Source organism: Corticium candelabrum, chromosome 21 (genome assembly GCF_963422355.1).
Source record: "Corticium candelabrum chromosome 21, ooCorCand1.1, whole genome shotgun sequence".
Lineage (NCBI taxonomy): Eukaryota > Metazoa > Porifera > Homoscleromorpha > Homosclerophorida > Plakinidae > Corticium > Corticium candelabrum.
The window spans coordinates 5,115,821-5,142,649 of record NC_085105.1 but is presented as its reverse complement, the minus strand read 5'-3'; the positions used below and the strand labels follow the sequence as shown (position 1 = coordinate 5,142,649).

Genomic DNA, 26,829 nt, shown 5'->3' with positions numbered 1-26,829 from the left:
GTGTGCAAGTCCCCAGTCATTTCTCGTTTTCCGCCTTGTCGATATCTTTCGTGGGAGACATCAAGTCTCCAGTGGTATAACGTTTGTAGTAGGTTTCTAATTGAAGTTATATTCGGGGGCCCATTGCGCCGTGAGGAACCTTCTCAATCTTGAGGCATGCCTGAAGCTACAGAGCAGGTAACCTTGTTCATTGATGTAGAATGCTAGATGTACATCTGGCATTTAAATACAGGGTAACCATCCCAATCCTAAGCCAGCCGCTCAGGCGCAGGGTGGTCAAGGATCGAGTGGAAACCGCTCAGGCAATCGTGGAGCACGAGGCGGAGGCCATAGGGCAACCAATCGATCGCATAACCAAGATCATCAGCGGCATGGAGGTAATCGCAAACCTCCACCTGGTATAGGTGGTGAGGAACACGGCAAGGGGACTTACCACAGTAGAAGTCATGATGGCGGAGGCAGTCAGAGACATTCCGATGGCAACCAGACGACAGGTAGACGTTCGGAGCAGAAGGGTAACGCACGCCACAGTGATGGGTCAAGTTCTCGCTCTTCTCAGCAGTCTCATATGAGGTCTCAGTCCGCTGCTCGTCATCTGGAAAGCGATCAGACATCTCATAGAGGAAAGCCACCCGGATCGGCTCAAATGGGCGCAAAGTTTCAGCCTTCCATAGAGCAGAAATCGCCAGGACAACGTCCAGTTGATGATGAAAAGGGAAACTCACTATTACCTCACACAAATGATCCATCAGAGCCACGAGAGAGCGGTCCTGTTGAGCCTACCCTTACAGATCCTTGCATTGTTGAACAGAAAGAGCTGACGGTAGAGGAGCAGCAACAACAAGCCCAGCACATACACATGCAAATGCAGCAGCAACAGTTTCTGCAGTTGGCACTAGCTCAGCAACTCTACTTCCAGCAGATCCAACAGCAGGCTGTGAGGGTGGCAGCCATGATGGCAGCTCAACAGCAACTGCAGCAGGAACAAACAGAGACTAAACAAGGAGAAGGAGAGAGACCAGACTATGCTGCTGTAGACAAGCATCAGCCAATAGAAAATTCAACAGAAAAGCAAAGTGAAGGACATGGTGAAGGTGCAAGTAGTAAATCCCAGGTGGGTACTTTTAAGCCTGTGCCCTTTGACATTGTCCTTCCAATGCCTGAATCAGGTCAGCAGATGGTCAGTGATGATGTTAGTGAACAAGAGCTGGCCAGGCACTTGGATATGTTTATGAAGGAACAGGGTCTTGTAACAGGAAATGACGTATCAAGTAGGATACCAGATCATAGTGTGTTTCGGCAACAATTTGTTGACCAGGCAAACAGCCATGTGGCTCGCGAGGCAGATCTGGTGCATCCACAATACACACAGGAACTATCTGCATTTAGTAGAACAAGTGAGGGATATAAGATAGACACTCCTCTTGTCAGTAGTGCTGCAGGGACTTCTGCTTTCTCTTCTTCTGGCACATCTCGTGATCCATTATTCTTTACTCATCCAGCTCATTCTTCTGAGACTGCTGCGTCTACATCTCATCTAATTACTACACAACCGCCTGTGGAAGATGATTTGTTGACTGTGTCTCACTCGTATTCTTGTACTCCTCCTCTTCAACCAACCAACACTGCTGTATACAATGGCCACTCGACCAGTAGTCCATTTGACTTTGTTCATGATAGTCCTGGATGTACATTCACAGGTCTTTCTGATCATAGCTCTGAACATTCTTGGTTGGGTGATAGTGAACCTCAGTTAACCTCATTGACATCAGAATCTGCTGCGTTTGAGACTGTTGGTGTTACTGTCCGTCCAGTTGGAAGGGTAACAGATTCTACAAGTCAGCCTGACACCAGAAGACAGCGAAAGGGTGCAAGGTGCGTGCATGCATGTGTGTGTTAATTTACACGTGTTTACATGTGTGTAAGCATGTGCGTGTTTACATGTGTGTGTGTGTGTGTGTGTGTGTGTGTGTGTGTGTGTGTGTGTGTGTGTGTGTGTGTGTGTGAGTGTGTGACAGTGTGTGTTTACATGTGGTTACGTGTGTTTACTATGTGTGCATGAGCATGTGTGTGGGGGTGCACAGTGCACAAACTTTGTGGAGTTGTGAGTTGTGTATTTAGCCACAAGCCTTCTCCAAGGCAGGTTACCCTTGAAGTTGGTGGAAGAATGTTCTATGTAAGTTGGTTGATTCTGCAGTAATTTCTGTGTTTTGAAGTATTGAATTTTAGGTTTATCCTGCTACATTTCAGTCATACCCTGACAGTCTGCTTAATCAAGTACTAAATGGATCAAAACCAGTGAAGCTCAATGAGGTATGCTTTGTTGTCAGAAGGAACAATGTTTGTGTGCTTTTGCTTAATTGCATATTTTGGAGGAGTTAGGACAGTCTGTAAATGTTGATAAATATTGTCAGTCAGTACATAAATTTGTGGGGTCTTTTTCAAAGTCAAAATAATATCAGCAACTCTTTCATGTGTGAGGAGAGATTCTGTAGGTGATAGATTTTGTTTGCATGCGTGTGGAATACAAGGTGTATGCATGGGAAACAGTGTCGTTTGTAATTGCGTGCAGCAGGCTTTACCTTTCCAGGGTAGATTCTGCATGCATGCATACTTCCATGCTCCCTTGCATCGTCTCTGAATTTAAGAATCAGTGAACAAAAACTTTACAGGTGGATGAGGAAAACTCATAAGAGTTTAGCTCTCTGCTATTGTTGTCGTTTTAATGTTTCTGTCACAGCAATAGCAAGCCAGACAACTTTTTTGGTACGTGCCAGCCAGACAGCAGGCTAATTCTCTGAGGATTACCTGGGAAGACCAGGACTCAATAGATTTTTTATTCATTTGTTGGTATGTCTGTCTACTCCATACAACAAACAAGATTGGCTGAGTTGTACATTAGTTAATATCCAGTATCGCTGAATGTTTACTGTGTACTGTGCTTGCTTGACTGTGAATGTAATGTGATGTATTGATTCAATGGCTACTTGTCTTGGACTATGTATTTGCATGCTCACATTGTGTGTCTTCCCACTGCAAACTACGAGGTGCGTGGTGGATCAATCTTCTTTACTGTGTAAAATTTATATTCCAAAAGCAACCAATGCTACCTTTTCCTGTTATGAATATGAAGGGAATTATCTATATATGATTGCGTTAAGCACCATCTTGTCCGTATGCAGAAGTGGCATCATGTTTGGAGATGGGAAGTAGATCGTCTGTACGCATGCAGTGCGGCGGGACGGATGGACGCACCGAAGCTGCCGGACGGGTGCGATTTCGACTGGCTCACGCTCGACTTGCCGGGGACCCCTCTCGGGGACTCAACTCGGGTGGGCTTTGTTCCGTCGTGGAAGTTGCATCATGCTCTAGACAGGAAATGGACTCGGAACTGGTTAGATTTCCACTGCCCACCGTGTGTGCTCGGACTTCGGGTGTAGGCTAGTGTGTATAAAGACAATTAAGGGCAGTTTGTAAATGTCGATAGCATTTCAGTTAGCAAATTTTATGTTTGTAGATGATGAAGGTTATCTCTTTTCAAAGTAAGAATATTATCGATGACACTCTTTGCACGTGCCAAGATGAGCATGTGTACTTTTAGTAGTAGATGTTAGCTTGGAAGTTGCCACTATGACTGCATACACAGGAAACATGATATGTGGCAAACAATGTCAGCGGCTATACATGCATTACTGTTGGGTTCAACTTTGTAGATTTTATGTGCTGCACATACACGTATATGTATGTGACTCAACCACATGCTTATGAGCCTGAAAACAGGGAAGGGCAGGGACTTTGCAATTGGACAATAGCAATGAAAGCCCAACCTGTGTAGAGTTCAGCTTTTGGCTTTAAGCTGGTGGCTTGGTGTCAGTGTTCCTGTCGTTTTGCAATGGCATTCAGATGATGCTGTTTAGTATTGTGGATGTGGAAGTAGAGTATTGTTTATTAATTAAGCATATCAGGACTGCATAGGTTCTTTTCTGTTTCTTGTTCAGATCTGTTGGTACTACTTTAATAACTACTAAATGCAATACTATGCAATAGACGAGAGTTGGTTACTTAAAGAGTATCTCTTAATTAGTCAACTAAACATTAATTTACTGTGTATCATATTAAAACTACTATACTAAGGGGTCATCGATAATTGTCGACATTTACTTAAGAGTACAAAGTGTATGCTAGGGAGAGGGGGTCTTGGAGTAAACAGTTGTACGCTTTTGGGTAAAGTATAAATGTCGATTAATCTCTTGTGGTCCAGAAGTACTGAAGTTAGGACATTGCATTTATGCGTATGCGTGTTGTATGTTTGTGTAACTGTTTGTCGCAAATGTATGACACATACATGTATATGGCATGGGATGGTAGGACCAAGGTACTCTGCGGTACGTACAAACAGACCTGTCTAAGACACTTTGCGCTATTCATAAAACCGGTAAACAGGTACCAGCCTTTGTGAACGCTTGTGTCTTTGCTGATCCATCTTTGTCTCTCAATCGAGGAAGCTGTGCAGAAAGCAAAATGACAGTGGAAGTCTGCTGGCCAGAACAACGAAATGTGCATATTAATCTTTGAAAGATCTTCTAATTATTTACTTGAGGCCCGGATTTCCGGGTGGAGGGTATAGTAGTCGTTCGATGACCGTACGACCCAACGACCCATCGACCGTATATATAGTTGGTTAGCGGAGATGCAAATGAAGCTATTTCGACCAATAGACGAGAAGTGGTGTCATTACTGACCAATAGACGAACATGATGTCATCATGAGGCTCCACCTCTCTTTCTTTGGTAGCTGCTAACGAGAATTCGGCCATTGGGCGACCATCCTGTACATGGTGTTTAGTCCTTTGCTTTAAGGGTTTAGCACATACATTTGTATGTGTATGTTTCCCCAACGACAACCAGGGCGAGGTGTGTAGCTGTACCTGACTTGTAACGTTTTGCTTGTTCCACAGTGTTTCTGCATAGTGGTTCTGCAGTCTGCCAGCTTGAATTTTGGGTATGCGTGGCTGAGCGGCCGTGGTGTTGTTGCAATGATCACTAGTGTCGTCTTCAACAGAAATTTGGCGTTTGACGGGAATATGCGAAGGAGAACGTGCATTGTCCATGACAGCGTCTGTTTGTGGGACAAAGCGGCTCGGCCGACCTGTAAGTACGCTAGTGCGTCTCTATTCATTTCTGTTTTACGGTATCCAAAGTCAGAGCGAACAGATGCCTAGCTAATCTACATGTGCACGTGCATGTTTTCCCGCATTGATGTTTCGTTTTGGCTCTGGGGTCACCTCATTACAACAGTAGGCGACGTCTAGCTAGAGAAGTCGCACAAACAACAAGATGCCTAGAGAAGCTGCACAAAGAACGAGACTTTTACATTCTTGTGAGCTGGAAAATCGGTGGTGAGCTGCTTGTTTGGTCTCCATTTGTAACCTGGGTTTCCCACCAACAAACAGAACAATGATCACGCCCGTTACTTCATCACGTAAGGCGAAAATTGCCAGCCGGCCTAGCGTCGAGGCTCTCCGACTTGTAACATTTGGCTTGTTCCATCATTTGGAAACAACTACATTTGTAACATGCATTTAGAAACAACGCCTAGCTAATCTAGCTGCATTTGTAACGTTCCCACATCTAATTTTGTTTTGGCTCTGGTACCTATGCCATGCCTAAAACCAGCCATAGTTACGACCTCAACAGCTGCACAAACAATCACCTGCACAAAGAACCGACGAGCGAAGGTTGTAAAGATAGAAGCAAGGTCCTACAGGACGTTGGCTGACGGACTGCGTAGCTACCCGTTGTACACGGTAGCAGCCAGTCACGTGACTTACCTCAAGGTCAACCTTTGCCATTTCAATAATGCTTCTTATTTATTACCCACATCATACCATTCTGTCATACGATTTTGTCATAGCGCGACTAATTTACCTTTAAGGTGCATACCGGCCGAGGGTTTGCACTTCAAGTGCTTCTTCATTTTAATTGTAATATTACAGTACACTAGCAATAGCTTCACATGACCAACATTTTATGTACGTGTAGAGGAGGGGGAGGAAGTATGCAGAAACAGTAGGTTTTGTACACTTTATTAATTAAGTAAATGTTGGCAATTATGGATGACCCTAATTAGTGTAGGTGGGCACTAGTGGGTGTCTGTCTCCTGCTTTGTGAAATTTATGTTTTGAAAGTACAGAGATTTACAGACAGCCTCTTATTAGTGATAATTAAAGTAGATACGTTGTCAGGCAATTTATTTCTTAAGACACTGCTGTGACTTAGTGGTTAGCGACAATGGCTACCGCTCCATGGTTTGGAGTTAAAACCCCAGTAACGACAGCAAATTATGAAACTTGTCTTTCTTTCCCATGTTTCTCTAGCTTTGTCCATGAGACTATGACTCATTTCAGTCGCTGAGGAGTTTCTGTGGTCTGGCAAACGGTCCATTGACGATGACGTTTAGCGCTTTCCTGGTGGTTATTGATATCTACTAGGCATGCTGTAGTGAGTTTGCAGTCATCGTACTGCCTGTAATCTATATCGAATTGGCTAGTCATTGATCGCGGTGAGGACTACACAGAAACTTGTACCCTGCTGGGCTCACTTGCCAAGTTGGTGGGCGCCCTGATGGGGTAAAGACCCCACTTGCCCATCATGGAGGGGCATCACGACACATGGCTATATTATTAGTTAGAACAATATCATATTTCAAAATTTAAGAAATGTGAAAATGCATACAAAAATTGGTTGTTTTGCTGTCTGTTATTTGGGAACTACGGTTAATAGATAAGGAATTGAAGAGCAGAGATGGGCGTTGTTACGTCCTGCTAGTGAAATAAACGGTTCCTGTTCCAGCTTAGAAACGTTTAGATATGAACTTAGGTTCAAAGGTTCAACCGATGCTTCAACTACATAAGCTTGCTAGCTACAGCTGTTTTACTTATTAATCCATACTTCAAAGTACATCCCCATCAGCTTCAAGAAGTAAGCGTTATGGCGGTGACTTTGAAGTTATCTGACACCCAGTGTAAATGCAAGAGGAGGGCAGGGCCAAGCGCATGTCAGAAGTAGTCATTTTGGACGGGCAGTTGCCAGTCAGTGGGAGTGCGAGAAAGATGGGAAGAGTGCGAGGAGAGGAGAGGGAACGAGAGAGGAGTTCGAGAGAACAGGAGGAGGAGAAGGACAAGATAGAAGTAGTCCCTTCCATCATCGTCAGAGTGGAGCGATTATATGCAGTGCGGTAATTGCGTGTAACGAAGAGAGTTGTTCAGTTACAGTTACCATCGCGACGTATCGTCGCTGTAAAGGGATAATATAGTTTTCCCAACCTAACCCCAACACAACTATCTCAAAGTAACCCAAAAATATTGTCACTACTGTTTAATGGTAGTCTCTCTAAAACCATCTTAGAATTATAAGCAGCCGAAGTTTGATGGACAACTGTTGATAGAGGTACATGTATGAGGTGGCTTGGCTAACTGTCAGGTGGTTATGCAGTGCTGATCTCCGCACAATTGATTTCAGAAAAAGGCATTTATTAGTGAATGGACAAAGTTAATGAGATCTTGCCCTTAGTAGTGCCTTCCAACTACTTACTAATTCCACATTTTCTATTCTAATGCTTAGCCAATCCAAAATTATGTTTATTGATGTGCAACCACCTAGTCACCAGGTTACAAATGGTATAGATTTCAAGTTTTGCTACATGCTCACTTGTTTACAATATTTGTTTCTCATTTCCGGTTTATGTTCTCCAACAGACTTTTGTTGTTCTCCTGCTATTCTGTAGTTTCACCTACCTCAGACATGGCCTTTGGTCAGACAGATGTCTAAATCTGACTATAATTTTTCCGTCTACTGTATACTCCTACTTGAGATCACTCATAACTGCATAGACTACACTAAAGTCTGTTCGATATTGGAGAGGACGTGGGGAAAAAACCTGTATCTCGTGAAGTGGACGTCCTAGTGGGTTGATTCCAACATCATTGGAAAGCTCACAAGGAGGAGGTTCAAGATCAGTTAATGAATACGGTGATTGGTTCTTTATATTACGGCACAATTAGTAACTTCCTATGTGTCGTTATGCCCCTCCATAATGGGCAAGTGGGGTCTTTACCCCCATCTGGGCGCCCACCAACCCGGCAGGTGAGCCCAGCGGGGTACATGTTTCCGTGTAGTCCATACGGCGATCAATGACTAGCCAATTTGATATAGATTGCAGGCATTACGGTGACCGCGTACTCGATACAGCACGCCTAGTGGATATCAACAACCACCAGGAAAGCACTGGACGTCATCGTCAACGGACCGTTCGCCAGACCACAGAGACTCCCCAATGACTGAAACGAGTCATAGTCTCATGGATAAAGCTAGAGAAACATGAGAAAGAAAGACAGACAAGTTTCACAATTTACTGTCGTCACTGGGGTTTGAACCCCCAAACCATGGAGTGGTAGCCATTGTCGCTAACCACTAAGCTATTATATTATTATTATGTGTCGTGCTCAACCAGATCAGTCTGGTTTGTAAAGTCTATTACAAGTACCTGAAGCAAACCCTGCTTCAGAAGTACTTAGACCATCACGGCTGTCTAGAAAGAAGACACGACTTTACGAAGGATCCGAGTAGATCCCAGAAGCACTGTTTTCTGTAAGTGCTGCAGGTTGTGATGACCTGGAATAATGTCCAGCCACCGTGCAATACCTGCGTGCACTGTGCCCAAAGCTCCCAAGACCACCGGAACCACCAGTGTTCGACAATGCCACATGCGGCTTATCTCCACTCGCAAGTCGCTGTACTTCGCCAACTTCTCAGCATGTTTCTTGCCAATGTTGCCATCAGCAGGACAGCTGATATCAATAAGAAGACAAGTGTTTGTCTTCCTATTTCTGAGACAGATGTCTGGACGATTGGCTTTGATCTTCCTGGCAGTGGGGATGGTGGTATCCCACATCATAGTAATGTCATCCGTCTCCACAAGCCTATCAGGATGATGCCGGTACCATCTGCTCTCCACTGGAACCCCAAAATGGCGACAAACGTCCCAGTGAATGATGGATGCCACCTGATTGTGTCGATCAGTGTAGTCCGTCGGTGCCAAAGCACTACAGCCTGCCACAATGTGGTCGACTGTCTCCAGGCCTACACTGCACATGTGGCAAGTAGGACTGACATCACGATGTAGAATCTTGCGCTCATAGTACCGAGTCCGAAGAGCTTGGTCTTGAGCAGCAACAACCAGTCCCTCAGTTGCAGCAGGAAGATTCGCTGCCTTTAGCCATCCGTAGGTCTCTTTCATGTCCACAGGCGGTTGCTCAGTGAGACGACGATACTGCCCGTGCATAGGCTTCCCGCTCCAGGACCGCACACGAAGAGAACTGCAACACGTACGGTAATGCCTCGCATCTGTTTTAGGCGCTTGCTCGAAGCCACCTTCAACCGAGATGGATGCACTCCTGTTGAAGTTCTGCGACTTGTCGTCCAAAGCAAGACTCCTCTGCAGCTGTGCAGTAAACCGACAAGCCATGCGCTTGATCGAGTGTGAAGATTTTCCAGAGTCACACTCCCGTATCATCTGCATGAAAGGATCAGAACTGTCAGCAAGGTAACAGTTCAGCCTCACAATACAAGATTGATATGTCGACTCAATCTGTTGTAACCCCCTACCCCCATCACTGCAAGGAGCGTACAGTCGGTCAACGTCTGCAGCAGGATGGTGGACTCCGTGCATAGAGAGAAGCTTTCTGGTCCGTCGATCGAGCTGCTGCAGGTCCGTGCACCCCCAATGAATGACGCCAAAACCGTAAGTGAGAACCGGTAGTGCAAACCCATTGATGGCTAGAATCTTGTTCCGACCATACAACTCAGTCCGGAGAACCACCTTCACTCTGCGCAAGTACTCACGACGGAGTCTCTCCCGCATCATGCTGTGCTGAATACCGTTACTCTCATCTACACCCAAGTACTTGTAGACTTGACCCGGTTCCAGACAGTTGATGGTGTCCGTTTTTCCTACCGTCACCCCAGAGTTGTGTCCAGATAGTCTGCCGTTGACAAAGTGTGCAACAGCACATTTGTCCAGACCAAACTTCATCTGGATGTCATCAGAGAAGGTACGAACTGTGTGCAACAACCCGTCCAACTGATCAGAGTTTCTGCCATACAGCTTCAGATCATCCATGTAAAGTAGATGACTGATAAGCTGACGTTTGGCAGTCTCACCATGCCCAGTGGTCATCCGGTAGCCGTAACCGGTTCTGTTCAGCTCCTTGCTCAGAGGATTGAGAGCCATACAGAAGAGAAGTGGAGAAAGTGAGTCACCTTGGAAAGTACCCCTCCTGATCTGCATAAGCCTTGTCTTGATAGTACTATTCCCGCAAGAAAGCACCATCGATGTCCTCCAACTCTTCATCCACACGTGACAGGAACCCGCACAAGACTGGACTGATCTTATGCAGCTGAAGGCATTGGAGCAACCAACTGTGTGGCACGCTGTCATAGGCTTTCTGGTAGTCCACCCAAGCCATGCTCAAGCTCTTGTGCCTGGTCCTACAGTCTTCGGTAAGCAGCTTGTTGATCAACAGCTGATCCTTCGCACCAAAAGATCCCTGTCAACAACCCTTCTGCTCCGGAGCCATGAGGTTTCTCTGATCCAAATGCCCTGCAATCCTCTGCCTGATGACTGAGGTGAGGGTCTTATAGAAGACAGACAGACACGTGATAGGCTGGTAATTTTTGGCCTGGTCAGTCTTGTCATTCTTAGGAATCAGAGTAGTTATTCCTTGAGACAACCAGTCGGGTACAGAGTCTGGATTCTGAACCAGCAGGTTGTAGTTACGAGTCAGATCAGTGTGAAGACACGTGATACGCTTGACCCAGAAACCATAAACCTTGTCTGGACCAGGAGACTTCCAGTTCCCCATCCTTTTGAGACACGATGTGACCTCATTGTCTGAGATAGGTAACCACTGCTGCTCATCTTTCCGGTGCGTCTCGTCATCGGTTTGACGTCTCAGCCAGAAGGCAGACTCATTGTGATGTACCTCAGTTTCTAGGATACCACCCCAATACTGTTCGATCTCAGACTCGGATGGCGGGGAAGTGACCTGGATAGTCTGCTTATCCAGCTCTCTGTAAAACCGTCCAGCATCTCGTTGAAACAAACCATTCTGGCGAAGTCTCTTACGATTCTTCTCCAGCCTCCTGGTCCGCTCGACCTTGGACTTAAGTTCCATTTTCAATCGATTGATGGAGACCTCACAACTCTCCGAACAGGAAATGCCCAACCGATGCCGAAGACGTCGGAGTTCATGTAACATACGAATGCCCAATGAACCCTTTCTAACCTCCAGCAACAGTGAGATCGCACGTCGAAGTGTGAGAATCTCCATATCCAGCCTTCGTCTCCATGTCGGTGTTTGAGAATTGGTTGACTTCGTCGTCTTTAAGCCCTGCCTTTTGGACACTAGCGAAGCAGCAGAGTATACCAGGTAACTGATTTCACGCATATCTGGTTCATCCTTCAACGAACTGATGATCGTGTTAAGATCACCAATAAGCTTCAGGGTTCCACTGTTCACAAAGATCCTTGGAAGGCATTGTCTCTCACAGATAGGAATTTGCCTGACTTTCTGCAACTCCTCAAGAAACTCTCGATGAAGTACAGGGTCCACAGCAGCATCACAATCAAGCGAAAGACCATCCTCCGTTTGGCAGCAGTCTGGACTGAGTTGAGATGAAGAAGTTTCCATCCTTTCTAGCCGAGAAGCTATACTAGGATGTGTAGTCATCAGATCAGAGCTCACAGAGTCACAAGGGGATGGTGATTCCCCAACAGCACTGCACTGAACTGAATCCAAAGTGTCATCTACGGATAGGATATCACCACTATCTCTTGCAGATGAGCAGTCCTTAGAGAGAACAGTGACTGACTGAACAAGGGAGCCATCTTCCAAGTGATTAGCAAACTCATGATCCTCTTGCATCATTGACAGGACAGGTTTCCCACCACGTGCAGCAGGCGCCATCCTGACTGAAGCCATACATTGTCAAGCAAAGGCGTGACAACTGAGCTATCAGCTGATAGAGCAGAAACCACATCCAACGCCGACATCTGCACACCACGACAAACATCAGTCGTAACAGATAACAAACCTGAGACGGGCTTTCCATCCTGTGCGGCCTCGCGTTTAATCTCCTCCAACTCTGATTCAGTCAGACTTCCAGAAGTCAAGAGATATTGCTTCTGGTCTGCCAAACGCTGCTCAGAGACGTCAGTCAGAGAAGGATTTCGTTTACACCACACTGATGCATGGGTTTTCTGAAAGCAGAGAACTTGCATGACAACAGCACGTAGTAATAACAAAACATCACTTTCCTATTCATTTGTCGCGTCCATTTCCTTCGTCTTGTTGCATTGCCGTTCCTGTTAGCCGAAACACAAGATTCGCTAGGAACGGTGGGCATCACAGTAGTCTCGTCAGCGGGATTTGAAGCCAAATTCAAATCAGACGCCGCACGAGAGATAGTTCGACCAGTCGCCCTACGCCCAGAACTATTCCTGGTCTTCCGAACAGCTCCAGTGATTCCAGATGCCGACTTTTCGAGCCCTGTCCTGGTTTCCCGACAAGGAACGCGCTCCTCAGCTAGCTCTGAGACGAGCGATACAGCTAGACGTCCATCTTCCATCAATATCCGGGTTATTATTATTATTATTATTATTATTATTATTATATAGTCTTGCATCGCTTAGCCCCTCCCAAACTCCATATATAGAGATGTGACATACATGCAGTTGTGCTGAAGCTGTTACCAAAAGGCATATGAAAACCTGTTCTTTCTAAAGAGAATGATGGCATTGCTGTACTGATGTTGGTGTTTATTTTGAAAATTTTATCAATAATGTTTTGTGGCGAGTCATTGTGATAAAGGCATTACTTTGAACAAACCCAATGCTGAGCCCTACTGGAACGCAATTACAATAATTGCTTTGTAGCATCTGCTATCATGACTAATTTGTATTTTAGCAACAGCAACAACCTTCTAATTGGCTAATGAATGCGAAATGCATGTGGGTCATAAATTTTTTAAATCCTGTACAAGGTTTGCTCTGCCTCTGGACAAATTCATGCTGTTGCACTTTACGACTGTGCTAAGTCTAAAATGAGTACAAACATATCGATTAGTACCGTGTGCACTTCAAGTTTGTAGGAAATTATAGTATTCGCCCACAATTTCCAGTTGGGGCAACCAATTATCTGACTGAGCCAATCAATTTTTTTATCTGCTTTGGGGGGGGGAAGAAAAGGGGGAAACCAATTATCTAACTCAGTCAACCAATTACCCCTTGGAGCAACCAGCTATCTGACTCAGCCAACCAATTATCCAACTCATGGTTTCAATTTTAATTTTAGCGCAGAGCAGCTATTAAGAGGCACTGGTTAGAGATGTACCAAACAGATTACTGAATGAATCAATAATTCATGGTCATTGATAGGCATCATAGCATAATTGCGTGCTTCGAAAGTGTAATGCTTTGTACTGCTGTTGTCCCTGTTGCTGCTGGACCAGTAGTCACTGTTCCTGCTGTGAAATGCTGAGGAAAAGCCATATCCAATGAAGCAATCTCTGCTAATTGGCACCCACCAGCATACGTGGATTATCATACAGAGAAATTGTTCTTCCTATATGCCATGAAAAAAGACACTGCTATCGTATTTGAAGAAGTGTTGGGCGATATCAGAAAAATTTACCTACGATACTTTTTGTCAGCCAGTCAATGATATCACAATATACTACCTATTTGCAACACCAACTTTGCATCTCAGTATCGTCACAATAACTCATTGATTTTGCAAAGATGTGCATCATCTCACGTATGCAATGCTTACCTACAGTTGGGCTAGAGGTTTCTAGACAACAACACTAACACATTTACCATGTCTGGTTCAGCCGGTTACGTCTAGGAGTGACAATGTTCCCTGATAGACTATTGGTGTATTTGTACTGAAGTCACAAAAATGTATTTTGCATTTAAAATTTGATGTGTGTAAGGTTTTTCATCTGCTAACAGCTAGACTGACGTCAAACTTGACAGTTCAGCTTTTTGTATAGAACTTGTCATTAATGAATGTAACAAGTCTGTATTGAGGTGTCTTTGTATTTAAGACGTTTCATTATTGAAAATGCTCATTTGCAGTCAGCTGTGCTAAGCAGCAGTGTTAGGCATATCTTTGCTAAATTGCACAAGATTGAATGTGCCAGTCATATTGTACTAGTACTATCAGCTTCATAATATCGGCTTCGTTACTCTGTGATGAAAAGCGAAGACGTGTACATGGTGGACATAAGGACCCTGAACAGCTTTTCCACTTAGCCACCAATGCGTCTTAAGGAACGTGGCTGTGAACTAGCTGCATACAGTGCTTTCTCACAATAAGAATCTTTTATATCTTTGGCACTGAAATTAGAGGAGCTTCTTTCATTGCAATACTGGAGCTATTCCTTTGGGCATATTTTCTAACCACAAAATAAATAAATAAATAAAATTAAATGAAGTACCTAAATTCATGTTTGGAAGTTCCTTCAATATTTTATCACACATGTAGATCTTGCCAGAACAAGCAGTTGCACATGCATTTTGGTGTGTGTTTGTGCATTCCCATATTGTGCGAATTCACTGCCATAATTTTGATGTGAACGTATATGTTTGCTATGGGCTATGTGCTTAGAATAAGTTGTTTTGTACAAAACTTGTACGTCCAATTTTCAGCTATGAGCCATAAGAAACGAGACTTCATAAAAAAGTCACGAGACTTGGCAAGTAGCATACTTAACATGTATATAGGGGTTAACTGACTTGTGGTGCTGTGTGTGGATGTGTGACTATCTCTATCACACTTAGGAATGTGCTACACCCTTAGTTGTGTCTAATCACGGAGGAGTATTTACAATTAGTTTGTGTACATGGCAACCAAAAACAATGGACAAACCGCCGATCAGATATGCGAAACTTCTATGAACAGTGTAAGTCATGGTTGTGTGCCAGGTCTTTTTGAAAATAAACAACAGAACTTACCTGTCCGAAAAAATAAAAAAGTGACCCACACTGCTACAGGGATTGGCTGACTGACTGTGTCCACAACTGATGACGTGAAATCAATCACTTTCTTGGCTTATAACATTGCATAAGCATGAGCGATATTAATGTCCCATTTATGATAACTCTCATTACTGTACTTAGGCGACTATAGAATATTTATGGACTTTGCGATCACATGAAACGCTTTATATGATTTTAGATAGATTTACAATTAGAATACTTAATTAAAAGGAAAATAGTGTCTAAATTCCTGATTCTTCACAACAATGGTATCATGGTTTTTAGAAGGCTCATAGCTGTAGAAGTGAGGGTGTAAACACAGCTTCAATAATTAGGCCCCCCAGTGTGGCGATGTGCCACAATAATAGATTTTTTGCTGCTGATGTGGTGGCAGAAGTAACATAGTGTGGCAGTGTACTAGGATCTACTTCTTGTTCTCTGTTTTTTCTTTGTTCTTTCTTGATATTCTTGAAGGCCATGCTTTCATTGCACCTGTTGCTGCTATACTTGTCATGCTTGCTGTCAATGTGCTCATGACATCAGCCTTTAAGAACTAACAAGCAGGGATATTTGGTAACTATAGCAGACATTACACTCACCTATATTTATGTTCTAGATAGTAATGTGGTTAACTAGTTAAAATGCAAAGCTTTGTTGGGGTGAGCCTCAGTGAGAACAGACACAAAATAGTGATTTGTCAGTAGAGAGCTTTTTTGTTATGCCGTATGTGTATCATTGGATGAATAGTTGTTACTTAATGGTTTGCATTGTAAGTACCACTGGGTGTATTACCTGTATAATTTTGCTGATTTCAGTGTTTTCGCTTCTTGGTAGAGGCAGGCAATTGCATTCGATCGTGATGGATTTATATTTGACATCTTGTTGGCATTTTGTCGAACTGGAAGGCTCACTGTTCCATCATTTGTGAGGTGTTAGTAGCTCACATTAGTAGGCAGTTACATTTTTTCATGTAGTGGTTTTATAGCATGGCAGCTGTTTTGGATGAAGCAAAGTTCTTCCAGTTAGACAAGTATCTTTGTGATCCAAGTAAGTCAACGTAGATCTGTATCTTGATCCTGGTCTAATAATTTTCACGTCAGAGTTTGCTAATTCTCCACGATATCATTTAACTTTCAAGCGTGACAGGACCTACAGACTGGTTGGTTTTTGGTGGTCTTGTTGTTGTGTTGATCACCTATGTACTGTGAAGCGCACGCGTGTGTGTGTGGTGTGTGCTTGTGTGTGTGTGTGTGTGTGTGTGTGTGTGTGTGTGTGTGTGTGTGTGTGTGTGTGTGTGTGTGTGTGTGTGGTGTGTGCTTGTGTGTGTGTGTGTGTGTGTGTGTGTGTGTGTGTGTGTGTGTGTGTGTGTGTGTGTGTGTCTGTGTGTGTCTGTGTGTCTGTGTCTGTGTGTGTGTGTGTCTGTGTGTGTGTGTGTCTGTGTGTGTCTGTGTCTGTGTGTGTCTGTGTGTGTCTGTGTGTGTCTGTGTCTGTGTGTGTCTGTGTCTGTGTGTGTGTGTGTGTGTGTGTGTGTGTGTGTGTGTGTGTGTCTGTGTGTGTGTGTGTCTGTGTGTGTGTGTGTCCGTGTGTGTGTGTGTCCGTGTGTGTGTGTGTCCGTGTGTGTGTGTGTCCGTGTGTGTGTGTGTCTCTGTGTGTGTGTGTCTCTGTGTGTGTGTGTGTATGTGTGTGTGTGTGTGTGTGTGTGTGTGTGTGTGTGTGTGTGTGTGTGTGTGTGTGTGTGTGTGTGTGTGTGTGTGTGTGTGTGTGTGTGTGTTCATTCATCTGGTCTGAAGAAGTTTGAGGATGAGAGAATGAAATAATTAGAAAAATAACAACACATACATCAGCAAATGGCTCAAGGAGTAATTACAAGTCTATATATGCGCCATCTGTCATTGCGATTGTCATTCTCGTATTGGTCTCTATGCACATGATCAAGCACACAAGCGATGGTTGAATTCTAATCAGTAGAGAAATCATGAACTCGTACACGAGTAGCGGACAATGAATGAATGAATGAATGTGTGTGTGTGTGTGTGTGTGTGTGTGTGTGTGTGTGTGTGTGTGTGTGTGTGTGTGCTTGCGCATGCTTGCCCTGCCCTGTCTGAGGGTTGCACCATGATCTAGTAGCAATCTGATGGTTTGTTTCTAAAGGCTATGAAGCAGGAGCAAGGGTGTCTGGTCAACTGCCTCTTTGTTGTCAGAGACAGTGATCGTTTGATTGTAAAGGAGATACGTGAGTCAAGCATGAGGCTATTAGTGGATGTGAAACTAGAAAATGGTGAGTGTAATTTGTTATGTGCAATTTACAACATGTCGATTTTGGTCTACTTTCAGGTGACATTAAAGCTAAAGACTATGTATTATATGACCCTCACCAACCGAGACAAGTACCGGTTCTTCGTGGTGGCCATATTTACACATTTCGTCTTGGTCTTCCTACAGGCAAGTCAAATTTTTTGCAAACATTACATGCACAGGATTTTGTACACTGAAGAACAGAAGTACCCTGTACGTTAGGCTTGAGAATGCTTATGCCACTGTTGAGTGTGTGTTGTTAACCCTCAGTGGGCATGCTCTTTGAGGATAGTACTCAGTGTGTGTGTGTGTGTGTGTGTGTGTGTGTGTGTGTGTGTGTGTGTGTGTGTGTGTATGCTTGCGTGCGTGTGTGCGTGCATGTGTGTGTGTGTGTTTGTGTGTGCGTGTTTGTGTGCGCGCGTGTGTGTGTGTGCATGTTTGTGTGCGCGTGTGTGTGTTTGTGTGTGTGTGTTTGTGTGTGTGTGTGTGCGCGTGTGTGTGTTTGTGTGTGTGTGTGTGTGTGTGTGTGTGTGTGTGTGTGTGTGTCTGTGTGTCTGTGTGTCTGTGTGTCATTCTGTCCCAGCATGCTGTTTCACTCACCTGGCCGCTAAAACTTTGGGGAGGCTAAGTGCTACGCCTTAGGATCCCTGGCTAGAACCCTGAAAACCAATCTGTTAGTGTGCAAGTGCAGGTTAGTCTGAATGTGATGTTTGATCAGGACAGTCGATCAATCACACAAGGTTGTGCAATTACACAATCTGTGCAGGAGGGTTAAGCATTTTATTGTTCTATTTATTCTAGCTTAGTTCTTCTTCATTTAACTTAGTGTTCTTCAAGTCCCCTGTAGAGAAATAACGGCAGAGCTATATGACTTGCCTAACTTTTATTGTGTTTTAGATATCAGCAGAGGTGTTCCAATACCAACCATGGACATTATATTCCAAGAGTTGTTGGTGTTTGGTGAGCATGAACAGCTAGTTGACATATCTGCCAATAGTGATAGAGATTAAGTACTTAATTTTGTTTTTTACTCTCTTGTGTTACACTGTAAAAGTATCGTTTGGTCTCTTGTTTGTGGCGACTAACTGTGTAAGTTTGTAGTAATAGTCATCATTATACGTGTCTATCGTCCATCATATGCAGGTGCTGATATCTTGCCACTTGCTGTGCTGTCAGGTCTTGACTTGGTTGATGCAGTCCTATGAGCAAAACAAACTCTGTCGTGTATACTACAGCTAGTGTACACAAAGTTACTTAGTACATGCAGAATGTTGCAAAGAATGTAGAGTTCAAATGATGAGGATCATTGCATTTTGTGCAGTAACAAGCGTGGACAGTAGCTGCCAGTTTTCTCACTTTCATCTGTCTAGTTGTTACAGCTGAGTGCATTAGTTTGAAACAAACACTCAGTTTTCCTTTAGTTCATTAAACTAAACAATGTCTCCAGTGGACAGCAAGAGTTTGTTTGCTCTGAGCCACATGACATTGTGTATAAATGGCGTTTCCGTGTATTGTTCTATAGCTGCTATATGTGGTATGAGGTACAGTGTCTGGTATAAGTAAGTATGGTATAATAGTTGTGCTAGACTACTGCATGTACACTACACTATAAAATGCTTGTGCGTTGATATCAGATATTAATTATATGAATATTTGATGGAATAGCACACAATAGAAACACATATGATGACGTGTTTACCGTGAGCTGCTGGCCTTTGGTTTTGGGGCCTTCATAAGAATTGCCCTAATTTCTTTTTGCTCATCATAGCTCTTCCACATCTTATAGAACTGGAGCATGTGCTGAGTAATCTCCAGTACCTACAGTAACATGTAACACAACCCTAGAAGAAGTCATTTGTCTTAACCACACCGTTCATTGTCTTCACCTTGTTAAAATCTACAGACAATTCTGCAAACCACTGTTGGCAGTCTTTCTGATGTACTACACATGCCATGTGCAAGGCAGCTATATTCAACAAATTAGATGTGGATTAGAGAGAATACAATACCAAATGAAGTTACAGACCCAAGGCTATCAAGTAAGGTGGATACAACACGCAGACATCACTTCGATAAGTGTCGTTTACTATTCTCCTAATCAACAAAAATCACAGACACTGTTACCAACTACCACCCCATCACTGACCATGCAAGAGGAAGTAGTGTCTCTTCTTGACCAATGTCAGCTACATATTGAGTGAGAGGACGATATGGATGATACACAATAAGACAGCAATCCTTGAATACACATTACTGATGAGTTTGTTAAGATGCACTAACATCTAGAACTTACATACCATCATTTCTAGCAAGTAGAATTCACATTCTAGTATCTAGGACAAATATCAGAACATAATAATCTGCAGGGACTAAAAATAAGCAAGTCAACTACAGTATAGGTAACTGTGCAGAGAGACAGTAGATGTACGTGTAATAGCAAAGCTTGCAGTTCACAACGCAATAGTAAGTAATGATGTAATCATCGTTTTCTCATACCATAGATATTTAAACTAAAACAGACAGCTAGTACACAAGATTGACACAAACAGCAATTTCTTGATTACTGGCCACACTGGCCATTGTAATGCTGTGTGTCGATAAACATGTTTGCAACATCAGACTTCAGTTTTAGCAACTTTCGTACAGTAGATGACTACAGTACTATACTACCACTACTGCAAAAAAAGATAACTTTCACAATCCTAACAAAAGACAGTTGTCCATCTCTTTGTCACTCTTTCTGTCTATTATCAGATATATCCAAACATGGAACATTCACAAAGGAATAATATTTCCCTTACACATAAAGTGCAGTTCCCTTAAAAATTGCATTCATCTATGACTGCAGCTGGCTTTCCTCCTGGAGCAATACTTTCTGTAAACCAATTAGTGGACACATGTGTAGCTAACTGGTCAACAAACCATCTTGTAATAGCCCTGTGTAGCTAATTGCATAATTAATATCAACTTGAACAGAGGCATTTGAAATAATTGTTTCTGCAGCACAAAGAGAACTTCATGCACACACAAATTATAATATTCTTCTGTTGTTACATCTGCACATCCATACTCTAGTGATAAAAGCTACAGCAGTCTCTAAACATGAAGAGAATACAGGAGCACTGAGGTGCTAAAGTTAAAAGCCTCCACTGCTAGCTTAGAATACGGAACAGCTGTTGCACAGGTAAGGGCACATGCTAATTATTAAAGAGCATCAAAGGGTGGCTGGACTGACGTGGGATTGTCCACGTGTGGCATGATAATTAACACCAGCAATAATTGTTTTCATTGAATGAGTGTATGCAATGCATTCCTACTGGCCAGCCGGTCATCTGTCCATCTACTGACACACTACTGTAACCCTATGCAAGCCTTGGGTTAATAAATAGCAAATTACAAAAGAATTGTCTTCTACAGCATTATAAGTCATGTAGTCAAACTATTCGGAGCAAACAAGTGGAACTGGTTCAACAGTTGTAAGTGAGAACACATTTTGCAAGATCATTGAGGTCCTCCTGTTACATCCATAAATGAGCATAATTTAGAAACAAATCAGATCCTTGTTTGAATCGATTATCTCTTTTACACCACATTTTGCAACCTGATGCTGACTCTGGATCCAACCCCTGGATCAGGGAGTTTACACAGTAAAAAGGTCAGCCAAAGTAAATTAAGCCTCGGACATGTGGGCTTAACTAAATTTTGGATGCCAAGTGGGGCCTGTCACTACTATAGCCTAGCTTCCCAGTTAGTGGTGTTATTTAGTACGTATTTATTATGTATACATTTTAAAAGATATATATATATATATATAAGAGTGAATTGTAAATACTTAATGTGGAGTTATCAATAAAGAATGAAAGTGTGCGCCACCTTTTCAAGATTTACAATTATATTACTTAGGGACCCATTATGTTAAGTTTCCGTGTACTTTTATTTAATATCATCCATAAAGCTAGAAAAAGCTACATCTTCTCGTTTCGTGTACGTGCCTGCAGGTTGCTACAAAACTGTCTAGCTTCGTGACACAGAGCTCTATGTATTGCCAAAGTGAACTTATGAACTCCCCAACAGAATTCTGTACTGCTGACTCGAGTCTCCATGCAAGATGTTCGGAAATGATCAGGGGACTCCCAGAATCAAGCACCACTGCTGTAGTCTGTGAACAGGGGCCCGTGGAACAATGCACCCATACCACTGACTGAGCACCTGACAGCTACACGAATCTAAAGTATGACAGACGGCATGACTCATTTGGCATTCCCACCATAGCACACGTTACCAGGCTATTCCTCTAACTACCATAGCACAATTCTGCTTGAAGCATGAACATAAAACAAATAATTCACCGGAGAGCCTCCAAACTTGGGACAGAGGAGGATGATAATCAATCTATTTGGTTGACTTGGCCTAATCAAACATAGCCAGACACCATCATCTCACTGTGTTTGCAAGTAAATCATTAGAGCCAAATGTTGATAAGAAGGACTAGACCAATGCAAGCAACAACTAAAGGTTGATAATATAACAATTTTGCCAAATCAAGAAATTGCTGTTTTTGTTATTGTTGATAGTTGACTGCAGTGAAACAGAAAAATTACCAAATAATGTGACTCACCATTGTTGAGACCATGTGACCCGCTCACACTCCTGACTCTGGATATGTTATTTGGGATTTGGGAGAGTCTCCAGTTACTTCATAGTGCAAACCGCACCAGGTTCCATGTCAACAAGCCCAAGCCTGACTTGGGTATGATTTGTGTAAATAGAGCATTAAGTACATGTATTGGTTTGAGCATGTAGATAGTCAATAGACCTCTGTACTTTACATACCCGACTGCTTCTAATGTTTTCTGAGACTATGTCTTTTAGAGGCTCCAAAAATAATTTTATAATTTTAATTATAAATGTTGAGGTCTTGATGTGCAATAATAGTCACTTTTTAATTTCAGTATTTGTTAAATTATTCTATCAAGCTGATTCAATTCTCTACACAGTTCAACAATGCTTAGCACAATACTGCAGGAAACGTTTTCTGTCAGTTGACTCTCTACAGAAGCAGTATATTGCATGGGAATTGGTAGTTTGGTTTGAAAGCGAAAGCCGTAGCTGAGAAGAGAAGTTGCTCACTTCTTTGCTGAATTGCCATCTTGAGCTGCGGAGTTCTGTCTAGTCAATTTTGAAGCAAAAAACTTTGTTTATTACCCTATAATTTTCTGGTAAAATTTTCAAAAAGATAGAAGTAGGGTACAGTACTATAACATCCGCTACTTTTAATTTACAGTAGCTGTCATAACAGACAGAAGATGAATAACAAAAAAACACAGAAAACACAGCAAACACATACATGTGAACAGACAGAACGATAGGCAAACAGATGGAGACAGATTGATAGATAAGTAAACAGACCAATGAATGGAAAAGCAACGACAAAGACAGCACAAACAGACAGATAAACCAGGAAGTAGACAGACCAGCAAACACAAAGACAGACAAAAAAACAGGCAATCACTTCTAACGATTTTCAGTTGTTTAAAAAGTGTACTAAACTAAAACAAACCTGACAAATGAACAGATAGGACAAACAGACAAACAGACAAACAAAAATTGGACAACAAAAAGCCTGCAAACAAATAAACAGATAACTTCTAATTTTGTAGACCATGTAGACAAATTAAGTCAAAGAAAACTCACGTGTCCCATTTTGTACAAATATGGAAGTTCACTCTTGAAAGCATAGCTAAATTTCTTCAGTATTTGCTGACAACTGGTTGGAAACTTTGTGTTGGAAATAATCCCACACTCCTGAATACAACACAGCCACAACTATTTTCTCACACTTAATATCATAAGTAATCTCAAACACCTCAACTTTTGACGCAAGGAAGACACATGTTGGAGCCAACAGCAATGGATCCACACAGCCCAAGGAATTCCTGACCCAATATATCACAACATCATTGATTTTCAGTAATAAATTTTCAGTATGTTACAACTAGAAATTGGATTTAACAGTAATATACTTCCCTCACACAATATTTTGCAAATAATAATAATGTTGTACAAAGCCCAATAAAATATTGGCTTATTCTTGCAAAGTGCTACCTTTCTAGTGTACAGAACTAACATAAATAGACAGACTAATATGATAATACAACGTGACCTATATAATGTATAATGATGATGATGGCGGCAACAACATTGTTGCACCAACAATAATAACTAAACAGTACCCCGAAAGCACAAATCTCCGCCAAGGCAGCTCAGTTACCTTATAATAGTATTAATAATTATTTCCACGGCAACTATTTGAAAGGCTTCAGAGTTCACCTTAGCATGTACACGACTGTTTAAATGACATCATATGAATCCAAAAAAGTACTCGATTGTTCCTCTTTCAAAGTTCTATCATCCTGTCAAATTTATCAAAATCTGTCTACACACGAGGCAGCACAACTTGCCTCGATGCCCCGCAAGTTGCTATCATTCACATTATGTCACAGTGATCATATTCAAGAGAAGCTCTGCGACATAAAATGATAGTTACATGAGACATTGTGAACCACACTGATCTGGTTGAGCACGACACAATAATAATAGGTAGAGATGGTAAAATAACCTGACTCCTGACCTTCAGAGGGCATTGTCTGTCGTCTTTTTACAAGAACATAGATTTTCACTTAATAAAAGTGAATTTAGAGATGCTATATGCCTACACTATAACTGGAGACCTCAATAGCTATCAGACAAGTGTCCTTGTGAAGATAGTTTTGATGTCAATCATGCATTGTCGTGCCATACAGGAGGCTTTCCTTCAATTCGTCATAACGAATTGAGAGACATGATGGGTGACCTTCTAAACAAAGTATGTAACGATGTTCAAATTGAACTAACTTGACAACCTCTATTGCGTGAGATCCTGCCACTTCAGATTAACTGCCGAGATAATGGAGCTCAACTCGACATATCAGCAAAGGGCTTCCGGGTGACAGATTTTAAAAAACCTTTTTGACGTTCAAGTTTTCAATGCTAAGCAGCATCTGCCAGATACAGTAGCATTGCAGCCAACTACAAGAAAAACAAACAAAAAAAAACGAAAATAAGAAGAACGAATTCAACAGTTAGAGCATGCATCTTTTACACCTTTAGTGTTCATGCACAGGAGGATGCAGTAAGCTTACAAACACCTTCTTGAAACATCTTGCATCAATGTTGGCTGAAAGATCCATTTCACATACAATATGACAATCAACTGGCTAGGCTGCTATGCTCTTCTTAGATCTGCTGTCATGTGTTTGAGAGGATGCAAAACAGAGAAAGTTTACAAATATGAAGGAGCCATCAAACAAGCTGTGGCCACTAGCTGCCTAGGTCACTAACCCATTAGTAACTTTTTCGCTAACATAGTTTTCTCTAAGACTCTTTAGTTAGTAATTTTCATTGCTTATATATCAGATGTTGCTTGCATAATCACTCTAGTTTTAGTGATTAGTGTTTCATTGTACATGTACAGTTTGGACGTATTGCTTCGGACGACAAGTCGCAGAACTTACACAGGAATGCATCCATCTCGGTTGAAGGTGGCTTCAAGCAAGCGCCTGAAACAGATGCGCGACATTACCGTACATGTTGCAGTTCTCTTCATGTGCGGTCCTGGAGCGGGAAGCCTATGCACGGGCAGTATCGACGTCTCACCGAGCAACCGCCTGTGGACATGAAAGAGACCTACGAATGGCTAAAGGCAGCAAATCTTCCTCCTGCAACCGAGGGACTGGTTGTTGCTGCTCAAGACCAAGCTCTTTGGACTCAGTACTATGAGCGCAAGATTCTACATCATGATGTCAGTCCTACTTGCCGCATGTGCAGTGTAGGCCTGGAAACAGTCGATCACATTGTGGCAGGCTGTAATGCTTTGGCACCGACGGACTACACTGATCGACACAATCAGGTGGCCTCCATCATTCACTGGGATGTTTGTCGCCATTTTGGGGTTCCAGTGGAGAGCAGAAGGTACCGGCATCATCCTGATAGGCTTGTGGAGACGGATGACATTACTATGATGTGGGATACCACCATCCCCACTGCCAGGAAGATCAAAGCCAATCGTCCAGACATCTGTCTCAGAAATAAGAAGACAAACACTTGTCTTCTTATTGATATCAGCTGTCCTGCTGATGGCAACACTGGCAAGAAACATGCTGAGAAGTTAGCGAAGTACAGCGACTTGCGAGTGGAGATAAGCCGCATGTGGCATTGTCGAACACTGGTGGTTCCGGTGGTCTTGGGAGCTTTGGGCACAGTGCACACAGGTATTGCACGGTGGCTGGACATTATTCCAGGTCATCACAACCTGCAGCACTTACAGAAAACAATGCTTCTGGGATCTACTCGAATCCTTCGTAAAGTCATGTCTTCTTTCTAGACAGCCGTGATGGTCTAAGTACTTCTGAAGCAGGGTTTGCTTCCGGTACTTGTAATAGACTTTACAAACCAGACTGATCTGGATGAGCACGACAATAATTGTCCTGGCAGTCATTCATATCTACTGGGTGTGCTGTTCAGAGCTGGCGAAATCCTTGTAGTGCACGCAATCAATAATCAATAAGCCAGTTACTAGCGCCATATATTACACGGAAACATGTACCTCTCTGGGACTTACCTGCTGGGTTGGTGGGCGCCCAGTTGAGTGTAAAGACCCCACTTACCCTACCCAGAGGGTGATGACAATATAATATTAGCCACTATAGCCTAGTGGTTAGAGTTCTGTTTTTCTGACCATGATGGCCTGGGTTCAATCCTGGGTGGTGAAAGCAATATAATGAAACGAGTCTGTTGGTTCTTTCTCACTGTCTACTTTAGCTATGTCTGTGAGAGTAGACTTGTTTCCGTCAAAGGGGAGTTTCTGTAATCTGGTGTGGGGACCGTTGGCAATAAGGATCAGTGCTTTCCTGGTAGTCATTGATATCTACTGGGCAAGCTGTTCAGAGCTGGCAAATCCTCGTAGCACACACAATCAATAATCGATATGCCAGTTACTAGTGCTATATGGATTACACGAAAAGATACCTCTCTGGGACTCACCTGCTGGGTTGGTGGGTGCCCAGTTGAGGGTAAAGACCCACTTACCCTACTGAGAGGGTGATGACGACATAATAATATTAACGTGCAGGTTCCTGTCACATGTGATGAAGAGTTGGAAGACATTGATGGTACTTTTCTACTGATCAGGCTAGGTATTTTCCAAGGTGATTCACTATCTCCTCTTCTATTCTGTATGGCTCTTAATCCTCTCAGCATGGAGTTACGCAGAACTGGTTAAGGCTATTGGATGAGCTCTGGGCGTGGTGAGACTTGCAAACGTCAATTTGTCAGTCATCTTCTTTACAAGGATAATCTGAAGCTGTATGGCAGAAATCCTGATCAGCTGAAAGGGTT

General features: G+C 42.8%; 4 protein-coding genes across 5 annotated transcripts in view; 2 read left to right on the top strand and 2 right to left on the bottom strand.

Moving 5' to 3' along the window:
* LOC134196587 (uncharacterized) lies at positions 1 to 3,561 on the top strand. 2 transcript variants are annotated; one of them, XM_062665762.1, is made up of 5 exons: positions 1 to 177; positions 233 to 1,875; positions 2,122 to 2,176; positions 2,230 to 2,313; positions 3,183 to 3,561. In XM_062665762.1, the coding sequence occupies exons 1-5, from the start codon at positions 157 to 159 to the stop codon at positions 3,438 to 3,440; spliced, it is 2,061 nt and encodes a 686-aa protein (XP_062521746.1). In that variant the 5' UTR covers positions 1 to 156; the 3' UTR covers positions 3,441 to 3,561. The 2 variants fall into 2 exon arrangements, with proteins under 2 accessions (XP_062521746.1, XP_062521747.1); XM_062665763.1 differs by having other exon boundaries at positions 3,134 to 3,250.
* A 5,000-nt stretch (positions 3,562 to 8,561) lies between these two features.
* LOC134196830 (uncharacterized) lies at positions 8,562 to 9,343 on the bottom strand. The gene has a single exon (XM_062666051.1). The coding sequence runs from the start codon at positions 9,340 to 9,342 to the stop codon at positions 8,590 to 8,592; it is 753 nt and encodes a 250-aa protein (XP_062522035.1). The 5' UTR covers position 9,343; the 3' UTR covers positions 8,562 to 8,589.
* Positions 9,344 to 15,439: 6,096 nt separating this feature from the next.
* LOC134196907 (uncharacterized) lies at positions 15,440 to 18,530 on the top strand. Its single transcript, XM_062666125.1, has 6 exons — positions 15,440 to 16,028; positions 16,085 to 16,146; positions 16,200 to 16,258; positions 17,251 to 17,377; positions 17,434 to 17,541; positions 18,292 to 18,530. The coding sequence occupies exons 2-6, from the start codon at positions 16,086 to 16,088 to the stop codon at positions 18,402 to 18,404; spliced, it is 468 nt and encodes a 155-aa protein (XP_062522109.1). The 5' UTR covers positions 15,440 to 16,028; position 16,085; the 3' UTR covers positions 18,405 to 18,530.
* Positions 18,452 to 26,829, bottom strand: part of LOC134196906 (cyclin-C-like) — an 11,027-nt gene continuing 2,649 nt past the window's right edge. Inside the window, exons 4-11 of the mRNA XM_062666124.1 lie at positions 23,261 to 23,330; positions 23,089 to 23,199; positions 19,692 to 19,727; positions 19,541 to 19,632; positions 19,421 to 19,488; positions 19,281 to 19,360; positions 19,094 to 19,212; positions 18,452 to 18,593 (exon numbers count right to left, since the gene is read on the bottom strand). Coding sequence (XP_062522108.1) covers positions 18,518 to 18,593; positions 19,094 to 19,212; positions 19,281 to 19,360; positions 19,421 to 19,488; positions 19,541 to 19,632; positions 19,692 to 19,727; positions 23,089 to 23,199; positions 23,261 to 23,330 — 652 coding nt within the window. The 3' untranslated portion in view covers positions 18,452 to 18,517. The remainder of the gene's footprint in view (positions 18,594 to 19,093; positions 19,213 to 19,280; positions 19,361 to 19,420; positions 19,489 to 19,540; positions 19,633 to 19,691; positions 19,728 to 23,088; positions 23,200 to 23,260; positions 23,331 to 26,829) is intronic.